This window comes from Peromyscus leucopus, chromosome 5 (genome assembly GCF_004664715.2).
Source record: "Peromyscus leucopus breed LL Stock chromosome 5, UCI_PerLeu_2.1, whole genome shotgun sequence".
NCBI classification, from domain to species: Eukaryota; Metazoa; Chordata; class Mammalia; order Rodentia; family Cricetidae; genus Peromyscus; species Peromyscus leucopus.
The window spans coordinates 20,688,420-20,713,267 of record NC_051067.1 but is presented as its reverse complement, the minus strand read 5'-3'; the positions used below and the strand labels follow the sequence as shown (position 1 = coordinate 20,713,267).

General features: G+C 48.6%; 1 protein-coding gene across 2 annotated transcripts in view; it reads right to left on the bottom strand.

Moving 5' to 3' along the window:
* The window catches only part of Gfod1 (glucose-fructose oxidoreductase domain containing 1), a 103,121-nt gene extending 78,740 nt beyond the window's left edge, over positions 1-24,381 (bottom strand). Inside the window, exon 1 of one of the 2 annotated variants that reach the window (XM_028867735.2) lies at positions 23,459-24,381. In XM_028867735.2, the coding sequence (XP_028723568.1) occupies positions 23,459-23,711 (253 nt within the window). In that variant the 5' untranslated portion in view covers positions 23,712-24,381. Of the gene's footprint in view, positions 1-23,001; positions 23,417-23,458 lie in introns of those variants that run through there. The other variant, XM_028867737.2, reaches the window with a different exon arrangement.
* Between the last annotated feature and the right edge of the window lie 467 nt (positions 24,382-24,848).

The following is a 24,848-nucleotide window of genomic DNA, read 5'->3' as shown; positions in this document are numbered from 1 at the left end:
TCCCTGAACCTCACTCCAGGCTCAGCTCCTCCCAGAAAACACACACACCGAGGCTCAGCCTTTGCTAAGCAAGCCACAGCTCAGAAGACCAGCATGGCACCTCTCAGAATGGTTCCTGTGGCTGTCACCATGTCACATGGTGTAACAGGGACAGTGAGTCAGTGAATGTTCATCAGTGCTCCAGGCAGGCCTCAGAAAGTCAAGACAACATTTCGAAATTCTCTACCAACAGGTTTGAATTTCAACTGCTCTGGTGTCTAGAATACCAGGTGTATTATCTTGTGATAAAATACTGACCAAAAGCAACTTGGGGAGGAAAAGGTTAGGTACATTACCACATCACAGTCCACCTCCGAGGGAAGTCAGGGTAGAAACTCAAGCAGAAACCACCAGCATTTTGGCTGTGTTTCTAACTCTCCCATGACCACCTGTCTAGGGATGATACCACCCACAGGGAGCTAGCCCCTCCCACATCAACCAACAATCAATGCCTACAGAGCTGGGCGGTGGTGGCGCATGCCTTTGATCCAGCACTTGGGAGGCAGAGGCAGGTGGATTTCTGAGTCTGAGGCCAGCCTGGTCTACAGAGTGGGTTCCAAGACAGCCAGGGCTACACAGAGAAATGCTGTCTGGACAAAAGAACCAAACAAAAAGGAATGTACACAGACATGCCCGCAGGCCAATCTGATGGAGGCAGGCTTTCTAATGAGGTTCTACCCTCCCATGGGGACTCTAGTTTGTGAACAGGTAACAGAGAAGTAAACTGCACTAAAAGAAAACATCTAGAGCCCTAGTTCCTCAGGTCCCAGGCAATCAACTTCTCCCCTGAAGGTTCCAGTCTGTTCAGCAAAGTGACAACAAGTAGACTAGCAGGAGAAAGGACAGACAGCATCATTAACGTGTGGGGATGTCATCTGGGTGATTGCCCAAGAAGCAGTGAGATTCAGAAACACACCACCCTTCCTCATAAGCAGAAGGAGAGATGTGACATCCTCCCTAAGCGCCAAAATGGAGCGCCTCCTGTCACTCTTGGCCCTGATGAGTATTGTGGCTTCACACCACCTGCCAATGCACCCTCAGTCAGGCCAAACACGGGCTGGGAGCAGAACCCAAGCTCTGAAAAGTCAAGCACACCAAACTGTGAGCTCTGCCAAACCCAAGCCTTGGTACACGGGAGCATTCTTTAAAATGGGGGCGAGCCTCCCACCCCTGACCCTTTCTTGGGTCACTTCATTTCCCCAGCAGGATTCTGGAATCAGTGGGAAACCTGGCCTGTTCCATTACTAAAGGCTGGAATCTAAACAAACTCAAATGCAAACCGAATCACTGGCTTTCAAACATCATAGGACACCAACGAAGAGGTGGCTTAACACTGGCCCCCAATACACCCCCCTCATCCTCCTCCGGGCCATCCCCAGTCTGGCCAGAGGGTTTGCTCCTTAGATCAGGAAGCAGCTGATGAGGGGCTAGAGATGTGGCTCAGTGGGTGGAGGGCATGTCGAGCAAGGGGAAGCTAGGGCTTACCTATAAATAAGCCAGGCGACACATAAAACAGGTGCAATGGCGCACACATACACACACCTGCAGCCCCAGCACTCGGGAGGCAAAAGCAGGAGAATCCGAAGTTCCAAGTCATTCTCAGCTCCATAGTGGGTTTGAAGCCAGGCCAGGCTGCATGAGACCTTGCCACAAAAGGAGCAACCAATCAGAGCAAAGCATCTCCAACATCTCCCACTCCTCGCGAACGCCATCTCCGAGCTCAGCAAGCCAGCGCACAGGAGCGGCCAAGATGTCATTAGGTGGACAGCACCCATCTTTCTGAGCACAGTATCACAGTCCAGCAATTAAGTACCACAAATGGAAGGAGGTAAAGGTTTAGGAGCATTTAAAAATGCAAAACACAGTGACCTGCACCAGCCCGGTACACCTCATTAACTGTATTCCTGCATAAGATCCTCCAGCAGGGCTTCCCAGACCCCAGAATGCAGAAGGGAAGACCCCGCAGAGAGTTTTGCTTAGAGGTTTGCTATGGACTTGGGCATTATTGCCATTTTGCTAGGCAGTTTTCTGAACTTTGCCTATCCGTCACAGGAGCCACAGATTAGTCTAAGTGAAAAAAAAATTTTAATAATTTAAATGAGCTAAAATTTAAATTTAAACGAATTAAAACTTAAATCCAGTCCATCATTTACACTAACTACAATTGGGGGACCTGGTGGGGGGTAGAGGGACTCCTTCTCTGGACATAAGAGCTGCCTATCATCAAAGAAGCATCCCCTGGATATCGCTGTTCCAGTTCCTATGGCCCTATCTCAGGACTGGGGTCTTTTTCTAAGTAGGTATTCATCTACTTGGCACTGTGAAAATGGCTCAACAGGCCATGGCCAGTCACTCTTTTTAGTAAAATGGGAAAAGTAGAATAATCTAGAGGATATCACGTGTCAGTGGAAGAAGGGTGTCATGTCACAAGACTCCTTATTCATCAATTAGATATACATATGCTATAGATCATATACACGTGTGTATCTATAACATAAGCTCACTCCCCAGAGCAGCAGGCTGCCTGTGCCCTGGTGTCTGAGTGATCTCATGCTTACTCACTTTCCCCTTTCCATATGACTGATCCGGAGCAGAGGAGGCACGAGGTCTCCATAAGGGATTTTCCGTGTGCTCCTAGACTCCATTTCCTCTAGGCACAGACCCAGGCAACTGGACAGCTTTATTTACCCATCGGGGCTCCTATGTCCACAGACGGGAGGTGTACATGCACAATCAGCTGAGCCCACGCTCATCCTGGGGCATGTGAAGTCAGGCTCTTTTGTATGTAAGAGAAGAACAAAGGCTCACTGTAGCATCCACAGCAAAGACCCAGAGATGCCCATGCCTGGACCACAAAGTCTTCCCTTGACAGCCATGGCTATCTAGTACTATAGTACATACATACACACACACACACACACACACACACACACACACACACACACACACACACCTGGAAGGCTTGCTCCCTCACTATGATGGCTGATTCTGTGTCTACATGAACAGGCCACCATATTCAAGCATATGGTCAAACCCATATCTGAGTGTGCTGCTGTTCTGTTTCGTTTATGTGAGATTCTTGTTTAAGTCAGTAGACTGAGTAAAACAGATTCTCTGAACCCTGTGGGTGGGCCTCATCCAATCCTTAACTTACAACATTTTTAAAAGGCTGACCTGTGAAGAGTTCTGTCAGCAGACGGCCTGTGGGCCAACAGGGCAATTCTTCCCCAGGGCCAGAGTGGTCCACTCCAGCCCAGAGCCCACGCTCTGATGTTCTCTTTTTCCCCTCCCTCCCTTTCCCACTTTGTGCTGTGGGATGTCTTTCTGTATACTGTGAATATGTGTTGCTCCCATTGGTTAATATATAAAGCTGCTTTGGCCTATGGCAAGGCAGGATGGAGTCAGGTGGGAAATCCAACCAGAGATACAGGGAAAGGAGGACAGAGTCAGGGACAGACACCATCCCGCCACCCAACGAGCAACATGCCAATAGACCAGTCACGCCACGGTTATGTGGCAAACTATAGATTAATAGAAACTGGTTAATTTAAGTTGTGAGAGCTAGTCATAAAATTAGAAATAAACCTGAGCAATAGACCAAACAGTTTGTAATTAATATTAAGCCTTTGAGTGATTATTTACAAGCAGCCATGGGACAGAACAGAAAAAAAGCCTCCATTTACAAATGGCGTCCCTCTGAAGCACTCATGGGCCCAGACAAGACCATGCCCTGGGGCTTGTTGTCCCGAAGCCATTGGCTGAAGGGATTGAATTCCCACAGCAACTTCAACTCTGTTTCCCTGGAGAACCCAGGTTTCCTTGACTTCTTTGTTCATCATTCAACGCTCTCTCAAATGCCTCCTCCTCTTGGTGACCACCCCTGATTTCCTCTACCAGAAAGAAGTAAGTGTTCTTTCTCCTGGGGTCATTCTGGCATTTTATTGCTTGTATCACTTCTGTGAATGCATACCTGCATGCTAGTGGGTGCATACACTTGTATGTGTACATGTATGATGTGCATACCTGCATGCTTGTGGGCATGCATGCCTATATGTGTGCATGTGTGAGGCTGTGGTTGATCTTCTATGTCAGTTTTAAACCCTAGTCTTGAAAGCGTGGTCCATGAATCAGCAGCATCCATCTCCATGATGCAGGCTAGAGATGCAGATTCTCAGGCCACCTCAGACCTACAAAGCTAGACTCTACAGAGGGAGCTTTTTTATGTCATACTTTGTAAACTTTGTCAACTATGACATGCACCACTTGCAAGTGAGTGGTTCTTGGCTCTGAGAAAATAAAAAAATAAATAAAAAAAATTCATACCCTCAGCCCTATCATGAAAGGCTGAAATGGCTGGGGGCAGAGTTGGGATCAGCATGTCTGAAACCTCCCCAGATATTCCTACTAGGCAGCCAGCTTGAGAACCACCATAAAAGAACCCCTTGTTTTATCACAGGAATGGGGGACAGAGAGGTCAGAGGACCTCTGTGAGGTCACATAGGATCAGAAGAAAATTCAATCCTACCATGGTTACCTGACTTCCTAAAATGCTTTAAAAGAATGAAAGACGCAGTTAAAATGAAAACTAGAACCCCAAGTCCAAGACCAGCCTAAGAAACTCAGTAAGAAGCTCTCTCAAAATAAAAGGGTGGGAAGGGGTGTCTTAGGCTACAGCTCGATGATAGGGTTAGAGTGCCTGCCTAACATGTAAATGGCCCTGAGTTCAAATCCCAGTAACACACACACACACACACACACACACACACACACACCCCACATGCACACACAAACACAAAACCTCCATGGTTACCTAACACCCAAATGGGATAGGATACGTTCAACATGCCAAGTATCTCATAGGTCAAGAAGAACCATCAGGACTCACTAACAGAAAAAGAATGACTCCATTGAGGTTGGACTGTAGGAAGCTGGGTCATATATAAGATCCATCAAACATTGAAACAACGTGTAAAATGAGTCCTGGGAAAGACGCGTGCCACCCCTGGTGTAGGGTGACCCAAATGTGACCTGCGTGGCAGCAGATGAGCTTCCATTGGCTCCTTGGCTCTCTGCTGAGTCTCATGACTCACTGTTACATAACTTTTTGGAAGCTACGAGGCAATGCTGTGCCTTCTGTGGGTGGCCATATGGCCTGGGTTTTCATCTCAGTTAGAAGAAAAAAAAAAAGAGAAAGAAGCCTGACTTTTTTCCCTTCAAGTTAACTGAGTGGTTCCTCTGGAGCGGCCGGAATCAGGAGCACAGGCTTCTCATCTTCAGAGGTGAATGACAGCATGTCCTCTGGCTTTTAGGACAGCGAGGGCATTCCTGAGAGCCAGCCGCAGAGGATGATGCCGTGGCAGCCCCAACTTGTCTTTATCAGCTCTCTGCCCTGGACTTGGCCACAACCAATAACCCTTGATCTGCTCAAGACTTGTCAAGAGCACATTGTTCCTCAGTCCAGTGGACCCCATGCGTAATAAGGATCTAACAGAAGATACCTGCACATCTCCACCACCCCCTGGGCTGGTAAATTTGTGCCCAGAAATTCTATAGAACCCCCACTGAACTGCTGGCTTGACAGTTGATAGGAACAGCTACCCACAAGGATGTGTTCTCAGCAGTGTGCTTAAAGAAATTCTAAAAAAAAAAAAAAAAAAAAAAAAAAAAACAAAAAAAAACCACATGGGTTGGTGCACATGTGTGTATACATGCATGCATATACACACACAGGCATATGTGCACACACACGTGCATGGACAAGCACGTGTGCGTGCGCGCACACACACACACAGAGTACTAGCAAGCAGTCTTTCCACTAAAGCCTCACCAACTCTGTGACTTTGCCCTTGGACTTCATCTCCTCCCTCACAGAGACAGGGAAGGTCGCTTCCTGGTACGGAGCACAACTGTTGTGTTTATATAAAGGATTAAAAAAGAAGAAGTCGTCAAACTAATCAACTACATGACAGCAATAGCAATGAAAATGCCCCTAAAAATAGCTACGCCACCAACTAATGTGGTCCACTGGTGCAAGATATTCGAATTGATATTCAAAGCGAGAACTAGAAAGATGGTTTCAGAATCTACTAGCACCTGCCTGTTACAGGGGCGGGGCGGGGGGGGGGGAGCTTAGCCACACCAAGGCCACCTGCCCAAGGTCTACAGCCAATCAGTTGTGAGATTGAGACCACCACCATCCTTCCAGTCTCCCACACCAACGCTCTGCCAGCCCTCAGCTTGCTACACAGGTTCGTCTCGGCATGAGGTTCTCACTATATGGTTTTTTGCTTTATTGTTGTTTTTGTTGTTTTTTAATTATATGATGATTTCATGTTTATAGAATGACTTTTAGTCATTTTCACCACCTTCTCCTACTGGAATTCTTCTTCTCAATTTCCTCCTCTCGTGTCTTCTTTTTGAGTGTGGCCCACAGAGTTTATTTAGTAAGAGTATTTACCCAAGTGTAGGTAGGAGGTGATTTAGTAGATCCAGGGCGGTTTGGCTGTGGCTACATCTGTGAGGAAAACGGCACCCCTCCCCTCCCAACCACTGCCAACAGTGGCCTGAGGAAAAATGGGGCCTCATGAGCCCATCCCCCATCAATGATGAAAACATGACGGCCCAGTCCTGGCAATTAATCGCCTGCTGTTTTTGTCTGGGTCTCGTGTTGCCCAGGTTGACACTGAATTTGCTGTGTAGCTGAGGATGGCCTTGATCTCCTGATGCTGAGATTATCGGGGTACATCATGCCCCCCTCTCATGCCTATATCCTTTGAAGGTAGAAGCTAAGACAACCTTCATTTTTCACACAAGTTCAAGTTCAAGCAGCAAAGGACAGGATGAAAACGGAGCAACTCCCTCCAGCTGTGTGTGGGTTTGAGCCACACAAAGTGAGGTTATAAATAGTCACCCATCAGCCAGGAGGAGCTTAGGCCTCCCCCAAAGTGAGGGTCAGGTACACATCGCTCACCTAAACACCAGAGGCCCACAGTCACTGTTTCATCCCCTTGTGCTTCCACAGGTTTGTCTATTCCTTTAGCCAAGGCTGGATCACTTTCCTGTGCCAAGCCCATGTGTGTTTGGGGTCCCCAGCTGTCCCAGACCCAAAGGGTACAGAATCAGCCAGACGGTCTCAGCACTTGGGAGGTAGAAATAGGTGGATATCTGTGGATTCGAGGCCAGCCACAGAGTGAGTTCCAGGACAGCCAAAGCTACATAGAGAAACCCGGTCTTGAGAAACAAAAAGCAAAACATAAAAGGGGATCACAGAATCAAAGACCAAGTGGGGGAGTCACTCATTCGTCACCCTCACCCCTGGTTTCTGTGCTTTGCTGTGTGGCACTGGGAATACTGAGTCCCATCCCCTAGCCTGTCTCTCCCTGGAAAAAATGTATTTGTCTCATTATGTCTGTCCTAGTTAGGTGTCTACTGCTGTGATAAACGCCGTGACCAAAAGTAAGTTGGGGAGGGAAAGGTTTATTTGGCTTGTACTTCTGGATCACAGTCCATCACTGAGAGGGGCCAAGGAAGGAATTCAAGCTAGGCAGGAACCTGGAGGCAGGAACTGAAGCAGAGGCCCTGGAGGAATGTTGCGTACTGGGTTGTTTCCCATGGTTTGCTCAATCTGCTTTCTCAGGACCACCTACCCAGGAATGGCATTGTCCACCGGAAGCTGGGCCTTTCCACAGCGACCATCAATCAAGAAGGAGTCCCACAAGCAATCTGATGAGAGCATTTTCTCATTTGAGGTTCTCTCTTCCCAGAAGTTAACAAAAAACTAGGACAATGTCCCTGTTTTTATAAATTCGAAATCTAGGGAAATAATCCATAATCTTACTACTTTACAAAACCATCATCAGGATCGGGCTTATCACCTACCAGGCTTTCATTATTTGGCTAAGGGTGTGCAAGCATGTGGGGGTGGGGGAATTTAACAAGGTCCAAGGTCCATTGTCAGGTCCAGAGGAAGCTCCATTTCCCCAAATTCCGAAAGGCGGAAGAGACAAAGGGCTGTGGTGCCTCTTAGCATATCGAGGTGCATGCTGGCCTCCAGGCCCCTCCGTAACACAAGCCCTTGTTACGTTTCACAGTCCATGCTAGCATCCTATCCCTTCTCACCTCCTCCCTTACTCTAAACTCCCCCAGCTCAGGAGCTTACCCCACCCTCCAGCTACTCATTCTCCTTATAACCCTGCTATTTCTCAATATCCCTCTCTGCTCTCCCTCGCTCTCCCTCTCTCCATGCTTCTTGCTCTTTCCCTGCTCTGCTCCTGCTACTGCCCTGGCCAGGTCCAGGCTGCTCGCCATATTCAGCCCACTACTTCCTCTCTCTGCTCTGGTCTCTGCCTCTGGCTCTTCTCTCTTTCACCTCTACAATAAAAAACCTTCCCCTTGAGCCGGGCTGTGGTGGCACACGTCTTTAATCCCAGCACTTGGGAGGCAGAGCCAGGTGAATCTCTGTGAGTTCCAGGACAGGCGCAAAGCTACACAGAGAAACCCTGTCTCGAAAAATAAAACAAACAAACAAGACAAAAAAAAAAAAAACTTCCCCTTAACAATACCATGGTGCAGGCAAGTCAGTTTATACAATCAATATATACAAATATCTGTATCCTTTTTCTTTCCCCATGATTATAAAGTTTTGCATTTTTGCTACCATCTTTCCAACATAGAATTCCAATGGCTACATGTGCACAAGCAGTGTATTTCTCATGTTTAAATAAGTGTCCCCACCATGGAACACTAGGTTTCCAGAGATTTACTAATTATAAACAAGACTTCGCTGACTTGAGGTACTGAGTGGGGAGATGTCTTTTGTTATTTCCTTAGAAGAGCTTCCTAGAAGTCAGCTCCTCATTTTCCTCCTTGTTAGAGAAACACACGTGCCACCTGACAAACTAGTCCCAGAGCGTATAAGACTCCTCTCAGGAGACCTGGGTTTGGTCCTGATGTGGCTGTTAGTGATTAGGTCTAAGAACACTGACAAGCCACCCCACTCCTTGGAGACTTGATTTCCTGAGGCATTCGTTAGGAGACAGGTATGACAGCACCCCTCCCCCAGCCCCCAGGACCTGCCTGAGGTATCTGGGTGCCAGCCAGGTTCTCTTTCCACTATACCACAGGGTTTCCTGTCTGAGGCACCCGATCTCGCATCCAGTCTCCCTTCTTCTTTGCTTTTCGTATCAGCTGTCTGGGAAAATGACTCAGTCAAAGCCTATGCTAATGTAAGCATGGGCCTGCAAATCAAGTCAATGGTGTACCAAACCTAGTGGTGGAACCCTCGCTGCTTCTTCCTTCATCCAGGTCAGCTCTGCCTTTCCACAAGCTTCCATATGTCTGCAAGAGATGGCCACAGGGCACTGTGGCAACAACAAACACACCCAGGCCTTCATACCTTGGGAACTTCCCAGAATTCAACATGCAAGGAGGGAAGTTGTCTGTATCTCTTCTCGTGGTTATGTGCCCCATAGCCCTGTGCCCTGCTGTGGTCCTCAGGGACAGTAAAGCAGCCCTGGTCAGAGCCCTGATAAACCCAACAGATAAAACCCCCAGACTTCCCCCCAGAACACCTCAGTGCAAAGGGAGGTAAACATCAAGCGCCTCCTTTTGTACTTTACACAAATGTTGGCCATTTAATCTGGCTTCTTTAAATGGGGGGGGGGGGGGGCTGGGTTCAGTTCCCAACACCCACATCCGCAGCTCACAACTGCCTATAACTCTAGCTTCAGGAGATCCAGTGCCCTCTTCTGGCCTCTCTGGACACCTGCACATACCCATATAAACACACACACACACACACACACACACACACACGCACGCACGCACGCACGCACGCACGCACGCGCGCGCGCGCGCACACACACACACAATCTAATAGAAAAAAATCAAGAAATCTAAAAACTGACAAGCACCCAAGCCAGGAACCAAGAAAGCCAATGTAGGTTCCCTCAGGACCTGAAGGAGCTAGTATAATCCCACCAGAAGCCGAAAGGCTGGAAAGAGCCAGTGAGGACTCAGATACACATGACTCTGGAATCCCCCATGCCCTGAGCTGTGGATGCAGGCAGCTGCATTCAGTTAGGAAGGAGCGGCTAAACCTCACTTCAACAGACAAACATAGCATTGTGGTACCCATGGGCCTTAGGGGGAAAGCCAGGCTCTCTGTACTCTGGATGTGAATAGCCCTGCATATTAAATCAGACAAGCGCATCCCCTAGGGCTCCAAACTTGTCTCCCAGGACTCTCTGAGAGCAACATCATCATGGGGTGTAAACAATCGTCCCTCTCAGTGGAACTGGAGGAAACAGAAGCGTTTGCAAACAAACCGTGCAGCATCTCCATTCTCTATTTTTATGGCTACTGCTCTTTTCTCCTCTAATGCCCTAGCTCTAAGGAGAAAGAGGTACAGAGCAGAGGAGTACGACTCATTTTCTACCACCCAGTTATTCATATTCATGTAGGAGATGAGCAGAGTTCCCTCCAAATAACCTGCAATCCAAACGAGGGTGCTTGCCACTCTGCAGACATTCAACTCTGTCACGTGTGTGCTCACACTCTCCAATGCACACTTCTCTCCTCCGCCCCCCATTTGCCCCCGACTTCACATGCATGCTCTCTCCTCTCTGTTCTTTCCTACCCGCTCCAAGCCCTGACGAGCTGGGATGCAACAGCCTATATTCCCTAAGGAATGTTCACACCAATTGTCACAGCATTAACGGGACTCAAAGAGGAAAAAAAAAAAAAAAGCCATAATAATCAGGAAAATAGTAAGGACCCTTCAGCTGAGGCTGTGTGCTCTAGGTTGTTAAGCCTCTCCCCTCAGATGAAGGGAAGGGGGGATGAAGTGAGAAGATTGAAGATGGAAGCCATGCTTTCCTGGAGTCTCCCAGGATGCAGGCAGGAGGTAGGAATGAAGTGACTGTGAAGTCCAATTTCCCTCAGCCCAGGTCCCAGGACCTGGCTGCCAAATATGCTCGCTGGTTCTTCCAGGATCAAGAGGCCTGGCGCTAGCTGGGCAGCAGTGGCACACACCTTTATTCCCAGCACTCGGGAGGCAGAGACAGGCAGCTCTCTGGTCTATAGAGGGAGTTCCAGGACAGCCAGGGCTACACGGAGAAATCCTACCACAGAAAACAAAAACAACAGCAACAGAGGCCTGGCGATGAGCTGCGGAGATAGCTAAGCCAGGCACTTGCTGTACAAGCATGACAGCCCAAGTTCGATCCTCAGAACCCACTTAAACAGCCACATACCATGGGGTGCCTGTAATCCCATCACTGGGGAGGTGGAGACAGGCAGATCTCTGGGGCCCACTGCCCACCGGCCTAGCCTGCTGAGAGCACCAGGTCAAGGGAGAGACCCTGCCTCGAAAACACAAAGTGGACGACAGTGTGAAAGTTGTGCGCTGACTTCCTCATGCACTCTGGGCGTGGGGTGGAGCTGGTTCCTGCCCTTCCGCATGTGAAGTCCCTTTGTGTCTCTGCTTCTCTCTCTACAGTGACTAGAAAACCCAATCCTTCCAGGGTTGCTAAGGATTCCCAACATGGAGCAGCAGTCCTCCTTGGGTGCCATTGCTACCTAAAGTCCTGTGGTGCTCAGGGAGAACGGGAGAATCTATTTTTGTGCTCATTCCCAGTATCTCAGGGTGAATTTAGGAAACTCTCCACAACACATTTCCTCCTGATTAATAATAGAGCCCTTGCTAATAAACTGAGAGGGCTACGTCTAGACCTTGTGAAACCTCTACTAATTAGTTCTGAGACACCAACACCCCAGTGTGTACACTCCCTTTCACCCTACTCCTTGAAGAAAGTGAAACACTCATGAATGGATTAATCTTGCATGAAGGCAGAACCCCAATTGCCTCTTAAAGGCCCCACGTGGTCCCACTTCTTACACTCTTATTATGGAGATTAAATTTCAACGTGAGTTCCCAAGAAGGTGCTAACCCACAGTGAAGCTTGGCACAGCAGCACAGGCCAGACCGAGCCCCTCCACAGCCCCGCTCTTCCCCATTCTCCACCCCTACCCTGCCCAACACGGAGCATTTAAAGCATTGAAATGTTTCAGGATGAATTCATTTTTGCAGGGCTTTCACACTCAGAAAGTCAGCCATTTGGGCTCCTCTCAACCCAGTTCCTTCCAACACTCCTGCAAGCTGTCTCCCTTGCTGACCTCAGAGATCTGCCCCTTGCTACCGTCACTAATGGGAACCTGAGGAGAGAATAATGCAAGTAGCACAGACAGTAGCTATATAATAATTATTGTTATTTTATTATATATATATTATATATATTTTATATATACACAATTTTTTTAAAATTTTGGACATTCTTTAAAATTTCATGATTAGCGTATGACATGAATACTTAAGAGACACAGAGTGGTGATTTGACACAGGTCTGTCTACCTATGTGCTGATCCAATCAGGGTAACCTGCATTTCCATTGCTTCAACTCTCATCCATTCTGTATGTGGGGAACATTCAAACTCTTCACTTCTGATTATTTTGACAAAGCCGGACATTCTCAATCCGCTGTGTCCTGGGCAGTGGGAACCGTGCAGAGAGAGTGCTCAGCAGAGCTGGACAGTTAGTTCCTCGGGATGACACTACTCATAGGACTTTTTCTTTCTTAAATGTGTGTATTTCTTTTCATTATTTATTCATTCGGTTTTTTAAATGTGTATGAGTGTTTGTCTATATGCATGTATGTGTACCAAGTGTATACAGTGCCTGCAAGGCCAGAAGGCATCAGATACTCTGGAAGAGGAGGTACAGGTGAATGCAAGCTACCATGTAGGTGCTAGGAACTAGGTCTTCCGAAAGAGCAGTAAGTGCTCTTAACTGCGGAGCCATCTATACAGCCCCTCATGTATATATTTATTCATTTATTTAGAGACAGGGTCTCAGCATGTAGACCAGCAGTTTTCAACCTGTGGACTGTGATCCCTGGAGGGGGTAGGCACAAATGACCTTTTCACAGGGGTCATCTAAGACTATCAAAATTCACAGATATTTATATTACAATTCATAACAGTAACAAAATTGTAGATATGAAGTAGCAACAAAATAAATTTGTGGTTGGGGGGTCACCACAATATGAGGAATTGTATTAAAGGGTCACAGAATTAGGAAGGCCGAGAATCGCAGGTGTAGACCAAGCTGGCTTTGACCCTCTTGCCTCAGCCTCCCAAATACTACAATTCCACACAAGCACTATGGGCCCAACTCATACCTTTCTTTATAAATTATTTAAGTCCTGCTCTCTCTTCTTAGTCGAGTGGAAACCAAAACCCATCCCAAGCCCTAACAAGTAGGCTCAGCCATCCGTCCTCTGCACTCCAGTTAAAGAGATACACAGTAGTGAAAAGCAGAGAAAGGGGGTCCAGGGGCTGGAGAGAGATCAATGGGTAAGAGCATTGGCTGTCCTTGCAAAGGGTTCGGTTCCCAGCACTCACATAGGGGTTCACAACCACCTGGTAATTCCAGTTCTAGAGCTCCAATGCCCTCTTCTGACTTCTGTGGGTACCAGGTGCACACTTAGTATACATACACACACACACACACACACACACACACACACACACACACACACACACACACGTAGGCACACCCTCATACACATAAAATAAAAATAAGTAAACCATTTGAGAGAGAGAGAGATGATCTATTCAATGTGGCCACATGAGGAAGAGGAACAAAATGAGACATCCAGTGACAGCCACCCACCCCTGCAAGTCCATCATCCAGGTTCTGATGTGAGGTTTAGATGTAAATACAAAGTAAGAGGCATGCATAACTAAGCCGTCCTGGCCAGGTGTGGTCATGCCCACTAACAAGCCATTGTCTGGCTCCAGGGGTTTCTCTTGTAAGGTGGTCGGACAGGTTTTCACAACTGTGTGAACTCTCTTCCTGGAAGCCAAGTTCCCACTCTGGCTGGCACTAGACATCAACCTTTTCCTTCTTCCAACACGAATTCCTGGAGAAATTCTGATTCTTTGAGGGCCATTGCTTGAGTATGCAGAGAGCTAAAGGCGTAAGTGTCTTCGTTTAGATTATCCCCCAGGACCGTTACACTAGAGTACTTGCTTTGTATGCTTAAAGCCCTGGGTTTCATGCTCAGCACAGCATATATGTATGTGTCTATGTGTGCATACACAAAAACATATAGGACCTTATATTTAATAATAAGTGGTCTCATTGGATCTCACATACATTATTTCTTTTCACTGTTTTGCTATTGTCAATTAGAAAAACAATGCAACAGTGATTTTCATAAAGTAAATAAAGACACAGGTTGAGAACCACTACTCTATCCAAACACTATAGGTAACCATAGAAATGACAGCCAGGAGACAGCACCAGACAGAAGCCGAGAGAACTGGGAAGTGGGGAGAGACTGCACTTTCCAGGTGGCTGAACCTGTAATATGTGGAACAGGAAGCTGCAGACAGCTTTTGTCTACCACGTTGGAAACAGTGGCGGGTGTTGACACGCACAGAGAAACAAAATTAACTCCAGGAATGTACAGTCCAGGTACCCAAGATCAGCTCTTGGGTTCCATGAGATGCCCCACATCCCGGTCACAAGTGATGGACTCGATAACTTCTATGCCTTCTGCTGATCACACACCTGTGAAGTTACCATAGCACTTCCTCGGTATCTTCAGCACAGGTTTACTGTCCTGGAGAAAACCCAAATCTCCGGGTGCTCAAATCCCTTTAGTAAAAAGAAACATCATTTGCACAGAACCTCCACATATTACCTGTGCACTTTGAATCCCATCTCGATGTAAGCACTGGTAAGCTGCATTGGCATACACTGTCCTTGGGGATAAGGACAAGAAAAGGTTTGTGTATGTTCCGTACAGATGTTGTTTCTTTTTAGGGATAACTCCCACCTGTAATGTATTGATCTGAGCATGCAGAATCCATAGACCTTGAAGGCTGACCATACTGAGTTTGTAGCAAATACAAAATGAAAAGCCTGGCTTAGATACCTTCCCTTTGTGGGAGGGAGGGGAGAAGGAGGGAGGGAGAGAAGGAGGGAGGGAGGGAGGGAGGGAGGGAGGGAAGAAGTGTTATTTCCTAAATTTGGCAGAAAACATGAAAAACATTTCAAAATCACCATTTGGGGCTTGGTAAAATACTTTCCTGGCATGCACAAAGACCTGTGTTCTATCCCATGTGATGCATAAAATCAGGCATGGCAATACAGGTCTGTAATCCTAATACAGGAGGTAGAGACAAGAGATCAGAAGTTCAAAGTCATACGCAGCTACATGACGAGTTCAAGTCCAACCTGGGACACACAAGAGGGGGTCTCAAAAAAGAAATGTTTTTAATTGAAAATAAGAACCATTCAATCTAAGCATGGATGGTGACTAACACCTATAATCCCAGTAGGCTGAAGCAGGAGGAATTGCACCAAGTTCAAGGCCAGCCTGGACTATAAGGTGAGACACTGTCTCAACTCCTACCCATTCCCACAAAAAAGCATCGTGTGTGTGTGTGTGTGTGTGTGTGTGTGTGTGTGTGTGTGTGTGTGTGTATGCCAGCTAGAGAGTTGATCACATAAGAGACAAAAAGAAATGAATGTTTACTGAGCCAATACATATAACTGAGTCGGGACAACAGGCCAGGTCTTGACATAATCCTTCTCATTTTAAATGTCCCACGTGGTAGTATCATTTGCTCCATTTCACTGATGAGATTAAGTGAGGCTCAAGAACAATGGATACTAGGTGGTGAGAAAGCCCAGGAGGTAAAATTACTTACTGAATTGGATCCTTAGAATTCAAGGTGGGAAGTAGAGACACCCCAACAGTTCTTCTCTGACCGCCACATCATGGTTGTGACACACACATACCCCCACACACAATAGTCATTTCCAAAGGGCTGGAAAGATGGCTCAGTGAATAAACGTACATACTGCACAAACCTAGAGACCCGAGTTCAATCCCCAGAACCCACTTAACAAGTAGAAAGGGGGAACAACTCCAAGTTGCCCTCAGAGCTACACATACACACTATAATAACAATTTTTTTTGAATTTTCAGAAATAACTTTTTTTTTTTCTTTTTTGGTTTTTTGAGACAGGGTTTCTCTGTGTAGCTTTGCGCCTTTCCTGGAGCTCACTTGGTAGCCCAGGCTGGCCTCGAACTCACAGAGATCCGCCTGCCTCTGCCTCCCGAGTGCTGGGATTAAAGGCGTGCGCCACCAACGCCCGGCCAGAAATAACTTTTAAAGTGAATACCTCCCCCAAAGTCACACAGTAGTGGCCCACCAACAGCTCCCATAACTAGCTACTTTAACCATACACAACATTTTATATGACAAGGCTCCTTCTAGGTCACAGCCAGCAAATGTGTCACAATATGCCTGCATATTAAGCATGCTTTTTTATTTCCTGTTGCATGTCATTCTCCCAGCTCAGGTATCAAAATACCCAAGTTCCTCATTTACTTTCTCCTTCCAAGATCAACTACAGAATTATCCATCTCCAAAGCCTGACACACCCAGCAAATGATCGTTCAAGTGCACCTCATATCAGTGAGATGCAATAAGCCTCCCCACACTCGGGCTTTCCTCACCATACACAGAATCATTTCTCTCATTTACATAATGCCCAAGGGCTTCCTCAATTCTACACCAAACTGGTGGACCAAAAACCATTTCCTGCTGCATGCAGGGACAGGAACCCAGAGAATACAATCACTTCTTTTCTGCAGTGTTAAGATAGGAAGAGGTCCAAAACAAACTCCGAGGAAGAACTGGAAATTCAGGGGCTGCCAGGATTTCAGAATGGCTCCCTTCAAGTCCAAGTCCACCCTTGACATTATCTGCAGTGCATATGATCGCTGGTGTGGCAACAATGGCCTGAGACCAGCGGCTCACCTCTATCCCAGCAGCCCTCCTCATGTTAAAGTGACCACTGCTGCCAGGAAACGGTGGGTGGGCTGCTCCAGGTCCTTCACTAATGACACCAAATGCCAAAGGAGTTGAGAGGCAAGATTCGTGCACAGGAAGATCAGAGCTCAAGGAAAGCCTCCAGCTTTACTCACTGTCCCAGGGAAGCCTTCCATTCCCGTGGGTCTTCACAGCCACCTCCAACCATGAGGACAGAGAGCATGACGACAAGTGTCATCACATTCCACACAAGGCAGCGGTATTTTTGGCACAGTCCTGCACGATAATTACTCACGGAGGGAGGTCCCCCTCTGTTTCCAAGGTGGAGTGCTTCTAGTCCAGTGTTGCAACCATGAGCTAGGTGGAGAGTGTTCATCTCGGTTACCACCCAGGAATCTGTATTTTGAAGGGCTCCCCAGATAATACCAAGGAACGGTAAAGTTAGAAGAGGGTACAGAATACCACACAGGGCACCAAAAATGCCATGTTGATAGATGTATCCTATTCCTAATCTGTGATTCCTGAGGTCACATGGTCACACAATGAAAAGATGTTCCACATCCATTGGCCATTCATTGCAGCCTGTCTGCTAGATGACTGGGTATCCGGCCCTGTCCAGGGGGTAAAGAGTTACTCAGAGAGAAAGACAGACAAAAGCTCGGCCCTCAGAGAGCTGCCCTCCAGCAGAGGGACAAAGAGCAGTTAAGATGACACCCATGAGGCTCGCCAGCTGTGAGAGTGTCGCCAAGAACAGAAAGGAGACACCAGAGATAGAGATGGACCCAGAGGCGGAAGATGGAAGAGGAGGCCAGAAACGTCACTCCCTCAAAACATAGATCTGTAGACAAAGAGCCATTCAAAGGCAGGGGAGAGAGTCGTCCAGCCATTCAAAGGCAAGATAGACAGTAGTCCAGCCATTCAAAGGCAGGGGAGAGAGCCATCTGGACAACCATCCAGAGCCAGTGCAAAGACCCCGGGAGTCAGATAAGTGGCTGGGGAATTCCAAGAACATAATAGAGGCCTACGTACTGGTGGGTGGTGCATCCAAGATTGAGCCCAATTGCTCAAGGAGTAAGAGGCAAGGTGGAGGCTGGACAACAGGAATCTAAGTCCCTCCTAAGCGTGAGTGTTAGTCCAACTTCCAGGAGAACCACTGAAGTGCCTGCCATTTGCAGGTATTATTTATTTATGTGCAGATTCCTACACATTCACCTTTCCCATGGTACAGAGAATAGACCGGTTCTGTGCAGGCAGCCAGACAGCTTACTGCCTCACCTCAGGAGAGAGGGCTGCAGCAAGAGGACACTGTTCCGGCAGGTGCTGACTGACCCATGGCTAGCTAGGAAGTGGTACTGGCCTGAGTGGTGCGTGGGAGGCCAGCTTCCACCTTTTGCTGGGTTCCTATGAGGAGAAGAGAGGACTAAAGAATTTGTAGATAGAAAGATAGCAGAGATGAGACAGGCAGAAACACAGGATAGCTTCGGGAGGACCTGGATCAAAATCCACCGGCCCCTTCTGTCTCTTCAAAGGGGCTTTTTATAACAATACCAAGGGGCGGGGCAAAAGACCTCCCCCTTGCTAGATCAAAGCATACCACCACACAGCCCATGTGCAGACCCTTCCACACACCTAGTAACCACGCACATGGTCAAATCATCCCCTTATGCAGCCCGGCTGGGTAAAGCAGCCTCAGATTTTTTTTTTTTCTCACCAGGAAACCTCTGTGGGTCTCCACAGTGGTGCTAGTCTGGACTAAACAGTGTGAACCAAACTCTACTAGCAACCTCCAGGCACCTATAGTCCAGGGCCTTGGCCTTGCTGGGGAGCAGCTCAGAAGGAAACTGACAAAATGCTGTATCTATGTCAAATGAAATGAGAATACGCCCCCTGACCAGCTCTCAGTTTGTGCATTTATGCTACAAATACACTAATGTGTACAAAATGGCAGCGCCTCAAGATGACTCATTCCATGCCTGTGTAAGATGGGAAACAACCTAAATGTTGAATAACAGGGAACAGGTCAAATACACTTTAATTTCACCCATACGATGAAATCCTATACAGCCCCAAACATGACAAAGGATATATTCACATTCTAAATATATGTATGTATGTGTGTGTGCATGGAGTGTGTATATTTGTGTACAACATAAAAATATATTACATATACATACAGATGCATTCAGTTATCCTTATCTGCAGGTAATTGGTTCCTGAATATCCCATGGGTACGCAAAGGCTCATGGAGGCTCAAATCCCTTACTTACAAGGGCTTAGCATTTGTGTAACCTACACATCCTCCCCGCTTTCCACCATCTCTAGCTCGCCTCGGGTGGCTAACAGGATAGAAATACAGTATGCAGTGGTCTTACCGTACTGTTGAGGAAGTGATGACAAGAAAAACATTTGCATTTGTTCAATACAGGGACAATTTCTTTTGGTTTTTGAGTATTTTTTAATTCATGGTTGGTTGAATTCACAAATGCAGAGCCCACAAACATGGAGGGCCGACTGAATATGATACGTTAAAATTTTATATAATATGAAATGTTTTTAATATACATGCAGGCTAACACTGTCAGGATAGAAAGTGGCTTTTCAGGAGTATGAATAACTTTACCAATCACCCAAAATGGGACATGAAAGTTCTTACATGCATATTTACTACTATAGCCAGAAAAATCTTCAATAGAAGACACTGAAAAAAGTGGTAAGGTTGATTGCCTCAGAATAGGGTGCCCTTACTCTGCATTGTGTACATTTACAGTGTTTTAAATTTGTAGCATGTAGATATATAACCTATTCAAACTAACTAAATACAATTTGAATTTTAAACAAACACATTCAAATTGCTTCTAGAAAGTACAAAGGTTCACGGCACTGAGAGCCTAGAAGGGTACACAGGGGAAGGAGTGGGGTTGAGAAGCAGAAGAACAAGATTCAGGAGATGCCAACAGATGATCAGTTTTGAAGGCTGCACAATTCTTAATCCAGCTCCAGGAACAACAGCGCTCCTGACAAGCTTGAGCATGTGAACCAAAAGTCTCTCCAAGAACTCCCCACTGGTACCTTAACTGGCTCATGGAGTTCTAGTGTGTGTGTGTGTGTGTGTGTGTGTGTGTGTGTGTGTGTGTGTGTGAGAGAGAGAGAGAGAGAGAGAGAGAGAGAGAGAGAGAAAGAGAGAGGGAGGAGACAGAGAGACAGACAGAGAGAGAGAGAGAGAGAGAGAGAGAGAGAGAGAGAGAGAGAGAGAGAGAGAGGTGTTTATCTAAGTTATTCTATTACCAATAACGACTCAAGGGTCAGATGTTAGGGTGAAAACTTGATAGATCAAAAAAGCAGCAGAGGAGGAACCAGCTGATCTTCTCTCCATACTTCCTGTGCCTCTCTATCATATCCTGGGTCCTCTAAAATCTCTATTGTCAATTCTTGTCAACTAGATGCTGGCTCCGCCCCCCTGATCCAAGTTTAACTTTATGAACACAGTCTTGGAGTGTCACAATGCAATCAAAGATCCCAAAACATTTGTGTGTGACACACACACACTCATGCTACAGTGCATATATGACAGTCAGAGTCAGAGGACAATCTCATGAAATCAGCTCTCTCACTCCATCTCCTTGTGAGTTCCAAGGATCAAACTCAGGTCTCCAGGCTTGTATAGCAAGCATCTCTACCCAATGAGCCATGGCGATAGCCCAAGCTCACAGGATTCTTGAGTGCCTTGCAGGACCTGAGGTTGGCCAGGCTCATCAGAAGCCAGTTAGTTCTGCTTGTTGTGCCACCAAGCTCAGGCTTTTCCTAAAGCAGAGACAGTGGGGCAGTGCCGATGGTCCTGCCCTGTATCTTGAAGCACCGTGACAGATGAACCAGCAGGGGTGAGCCGGGACCACCTGAAAACTTGAGAAACTAGATGAGGACCTCAGTGTCTGTAATGGGAAGCAACTAGGCACAAAGGGTAACAAAGCCAGATTCAGGAGATGACATCGGCACTATGTGGAGAACCAGTTCCAACGGTGGTGTAAAAAGCAACACAGGACCTCCCCAGCAATCTCTAACAAAAGGGACTGTGCTAATGGAGCAGGCTTCAGAAAGAACCAGAGGCTGGCTGCTGGGTGCAGCTCTCTAGCTGTAAGGCCAAGGGTAGCTCAAACTCAGTTCCGTGAATCTGGGTAGCCTCGTTTGTAAAGTCAGTCAAATGTCTGCCTTAGAGACTTGTTTTCATTGCAGTAAAAGGCTTTCTATACAACCAACTACCACACGGGCTGGCCCACAAGAGGTTCTCAGTTACAGGCAGCCCTAAAAGGTGAGCAAATTGTGTGTGACAGAAATATCTCTACAGCAGATGTGCCACTGAGGCGTGTAACTGGCCTGAAAAGAATGAAGATATTCTAAAGGAACAGCCCTCACTTTGACTATCAGACTATTAAAACAATGGACCCTGAGAAACTGGAATCTCCTCAGGACTCTCATGCTGGGAGGAGAGAAAGCATAAAGCCTGGGTCAGCCAGAGGGAAAATTTTCTCAGGGAAAGAGATTTGCACCTTGTCAGCCTACCTGGCAGGAGGGTGGAGCCAGAACAGTGATGGGCAGACAGCAGCTGGACAGGAACTGCTCAGCCATACGTAATTCTGGCCCTTTATCTAAACCTCCACCTCACTTCAAGACCTTGAAAATGGACGTGGAGGGGTCCCTAGGTCTCTCTTGTCCCTCTCCCCAGTGTTGGAAGAGATCTCCTTTTCTGCTAGCAATGTGGGTATTTTAATTGACTTATGGAGGACAGGTGGTTGAACCTGGCTTGCTGGGGCACAGGGTGTGGCCCGAAGTCTGGTAACAGTGGGGCTTTGAAGGAAGTTTCTGGAACTCACAGGAGGATGTCTGTGATTCCACTGATCTCACTTGTTCGGTGCCCTCTCTTTATCAGGCCATGACATGGACTGGGCCACCAGTCTATACCCTTGCTGGCCGTGGAATAAGGAGGACAACTCACCAGGACTCACCGAAAGGTGGCTCATTTCAACTGCAAGTAAACGTTAATATGTGCAAAGCCCCCTACGGCCAAGGCCAGACTGATAACTGCTTGGGGTTTTCCACTTCCTGTGTTGTGTGTGTACAGCCTCCTAACCATGACTGTGAAGCCAGTCACGAGTGGCCTCGAAGGTACAAGCAATAGGAACCCCGTAGGCCTTCCAGGGAAGCCATCAACATGTGTGCGTCAACACTTCTAAATTCAGTGCCCCTACACTTTCCATAATCATAGACTACCTCAAACCACTGGCACACGAACTTAAGAAGGGAAAGAAGAAAGCTTGCATCCCGCCATGGAAGCGCGACGTCCTGGCTGTCCCTGTCACACAGTAAACTCGGTTAATATCGCCTCTGATGCTTCATTCTGAAGAGGTAATTCACTTCGGTCTTGTCAATATAGAACAAGAACTTATATGGATTCCTTTCTCCGGTGCTGAGAGTTGAAACCTAATGCCTTTGTGCATGCCAGACAGGTGTTCTGCCATAGCACATCCCCAGCTCAGGAGCTTTTTCTTTCTTCACCAATTAAGACTCTGACATCCAAAGGTGAGCAACTAACGTCTGAGAATGGCAGAGTGGGGTTGTTTGGGGTATGGAAAAGAGCTGCTGATAGACAGACTTGCTCAAGACATTCCTCTGAGCACAGCCAGAGCCCCAGCCTACTTGTAAACACAGCGTCTGGGAATATTCCGGAGGCAAAATACGGAGGTGCCATCGCACGTTTCCAAAGGAAATTGCAGCGTCTGGCCTTTTCCCACACAAAGCATCCTTGCCTCTGAAACCACAATGCCCATCTCCTAAGAATATAAGGTATATTACTTACTCCCAGTTGGAGTAGAAGACTGCTCCTGGGAGACTGTGCCCAAAGGTTAAATTACAGTCTCTACTAACCTCTGACACATCTGAGAATGTTCTAATAGACCCGCCCACTCTCTCTTCCACCGTCCTTCCTTGCTTGCTTCTAAAGCAGAAAGAGGTCATTCCAGCCAGCTGTCACGTCTCTAATCTCACACTGAACTCACTTACAGTGGAAACAAACGACCCGAATAGGGTGCCACAGATGCTGACAACAGGTACACTGGGGAAAACCCCTGCCACGTGTGCGGCCCTTTATTCAGAGGTTCCTGGCCGCGCGCTCGCCTCTCCTTGACGCGCACGCACCAACACACCAGAGCACTAACACATACAGCTGGGGACCGAGTTTCCTCTCCCGGAACAGCAACCCGTCTTCAGATCTCTGCATCTGATCCACCTGGTTCCTATACCTGGAACCCAAGCCTCAGCACTCCGCACGTGGGGATGCGCTTCCAGGTGGTGCCAGGAGCGAAGCGTGGAGGTGGGGAAGGCTACGGACTGGGAATGGGAAAGCTGGAAGTAACATGCATAGGTTTGGAATCCCTGGGGTGCACGCTTCTGCAATCGGAGAGGGCGCGAAGCGAAGACCCAGGCTAAAGAGGAGAGGGCTGGGGGAGGGGTCGCTCACCCAGCGTTTTGACAGCGATCTGCCTGGTGAGCGGCGGCGGCAGGTTGATGCACACCAAGTCTACATCCTGGTGCAGCAGCACCTCGTCGATGCGGCTAGTGTAGAAAGGAACACTCATCTCCTTGGCCAGCTCCTCGGCTTCTTCCTGCGTGCGGCCCCACAGCGCCTTCACCGCGAAGCCCTCATCTTTCAGCAGCGGGATGATGACACGGGCCGTGAGGCTGGTGCCGAACACGCCCACCCCGGGAAGCATGGCTGCTCAGGTCCGCCCGGCTCTGCTTCTGCCGGGATCTCCAGTCGAACACCCGCGCGCACGCCTCTCCTGCCGGTCCCGCAGTCCCCGACTCCCGCAGCCGATCTCGCTGCGCAGCGCCAGCCGCCGAGCCCCGGGCCAGGCGCCCGCGTGCGGCGGCGTGACAGCGCACCGAACCACAGACCCTGTAGGCTCCGGGAGCCTCAGCGCCGTGACCGCTGCAGTGCCCGCCACCCGAGTAGCGTGTCCTTCCCGGAGACAGCGGCGGGGACTCCGCCAGGACGCACGAGGCCCCGAAGTCCCGTGGAGCCCGGGCTCAGGCAGCGGTCCCGCTGTAGCGCCGGCCGGCTCCGTGCGCCCCGCCGAGGCCGCCCCATGGCTGGCTCATCCCCGCAGAATCTCACTCCCGCTTCGCCACCCTCTCTGGGCTGCGGCTCTCCTTTTTCCGCGGTCCTTGGTGCCGAATGAAATAACCCGGAGGCCGACTAAGAATGCGGCTCGCGGTGTGCCAGGCGCCGATCGCGAGCTGCAGCACCGCAGCAGCGGCCACCACCCGGCGCCAGGCTCCTCATTCTGCTGCCATCTTCACTCGCTCGCAGCGCGCCTTGGGCGGCCTCGGCCCCGCTCGGGCTCGGGCTCCGGGATCCCGCGGGTACTAGGGCGGAGTTGGCGACTTTGACTGTCAGCGGCCGGGGTTCCTGCACCGCCCTTGCGGTAGCGCCGCGCGCCATTGGCCGGCGAGCGTCGCCCCCGCCCCTGTCTCCGCCGCCCGAGGCTCTCGATGAGCGCAGCGCCCGGCCCCTGGAACCCGGCTTGACTCCTCCCCGGCCCCGCCTGGCTAGCTCGCTGCCCCCGGGTGGCTTCCCTTTCTCTGCGCTCTCCGCCTCCGCCGCCGCCGCCTCCTCCTTGTGGCGCTCCAAGCTCCGCCCAAGCAAGCAAATAAATATATCAAAGCGGGGCGCGCCCTTAGTGGACTAGGACCAGATCCCTTGGAAAAGATTGACGCACGTAGGGACCCCGAAGCACCCTCAGCGTGGATCACTGCTCCTCTCCCGAGTATTTTTTCTATGCGGGCACTGTTCTGGGGAAGCTTTCCAGGCACTTAACCCTGGGATTGTTGGAAACCCATTTCATTGA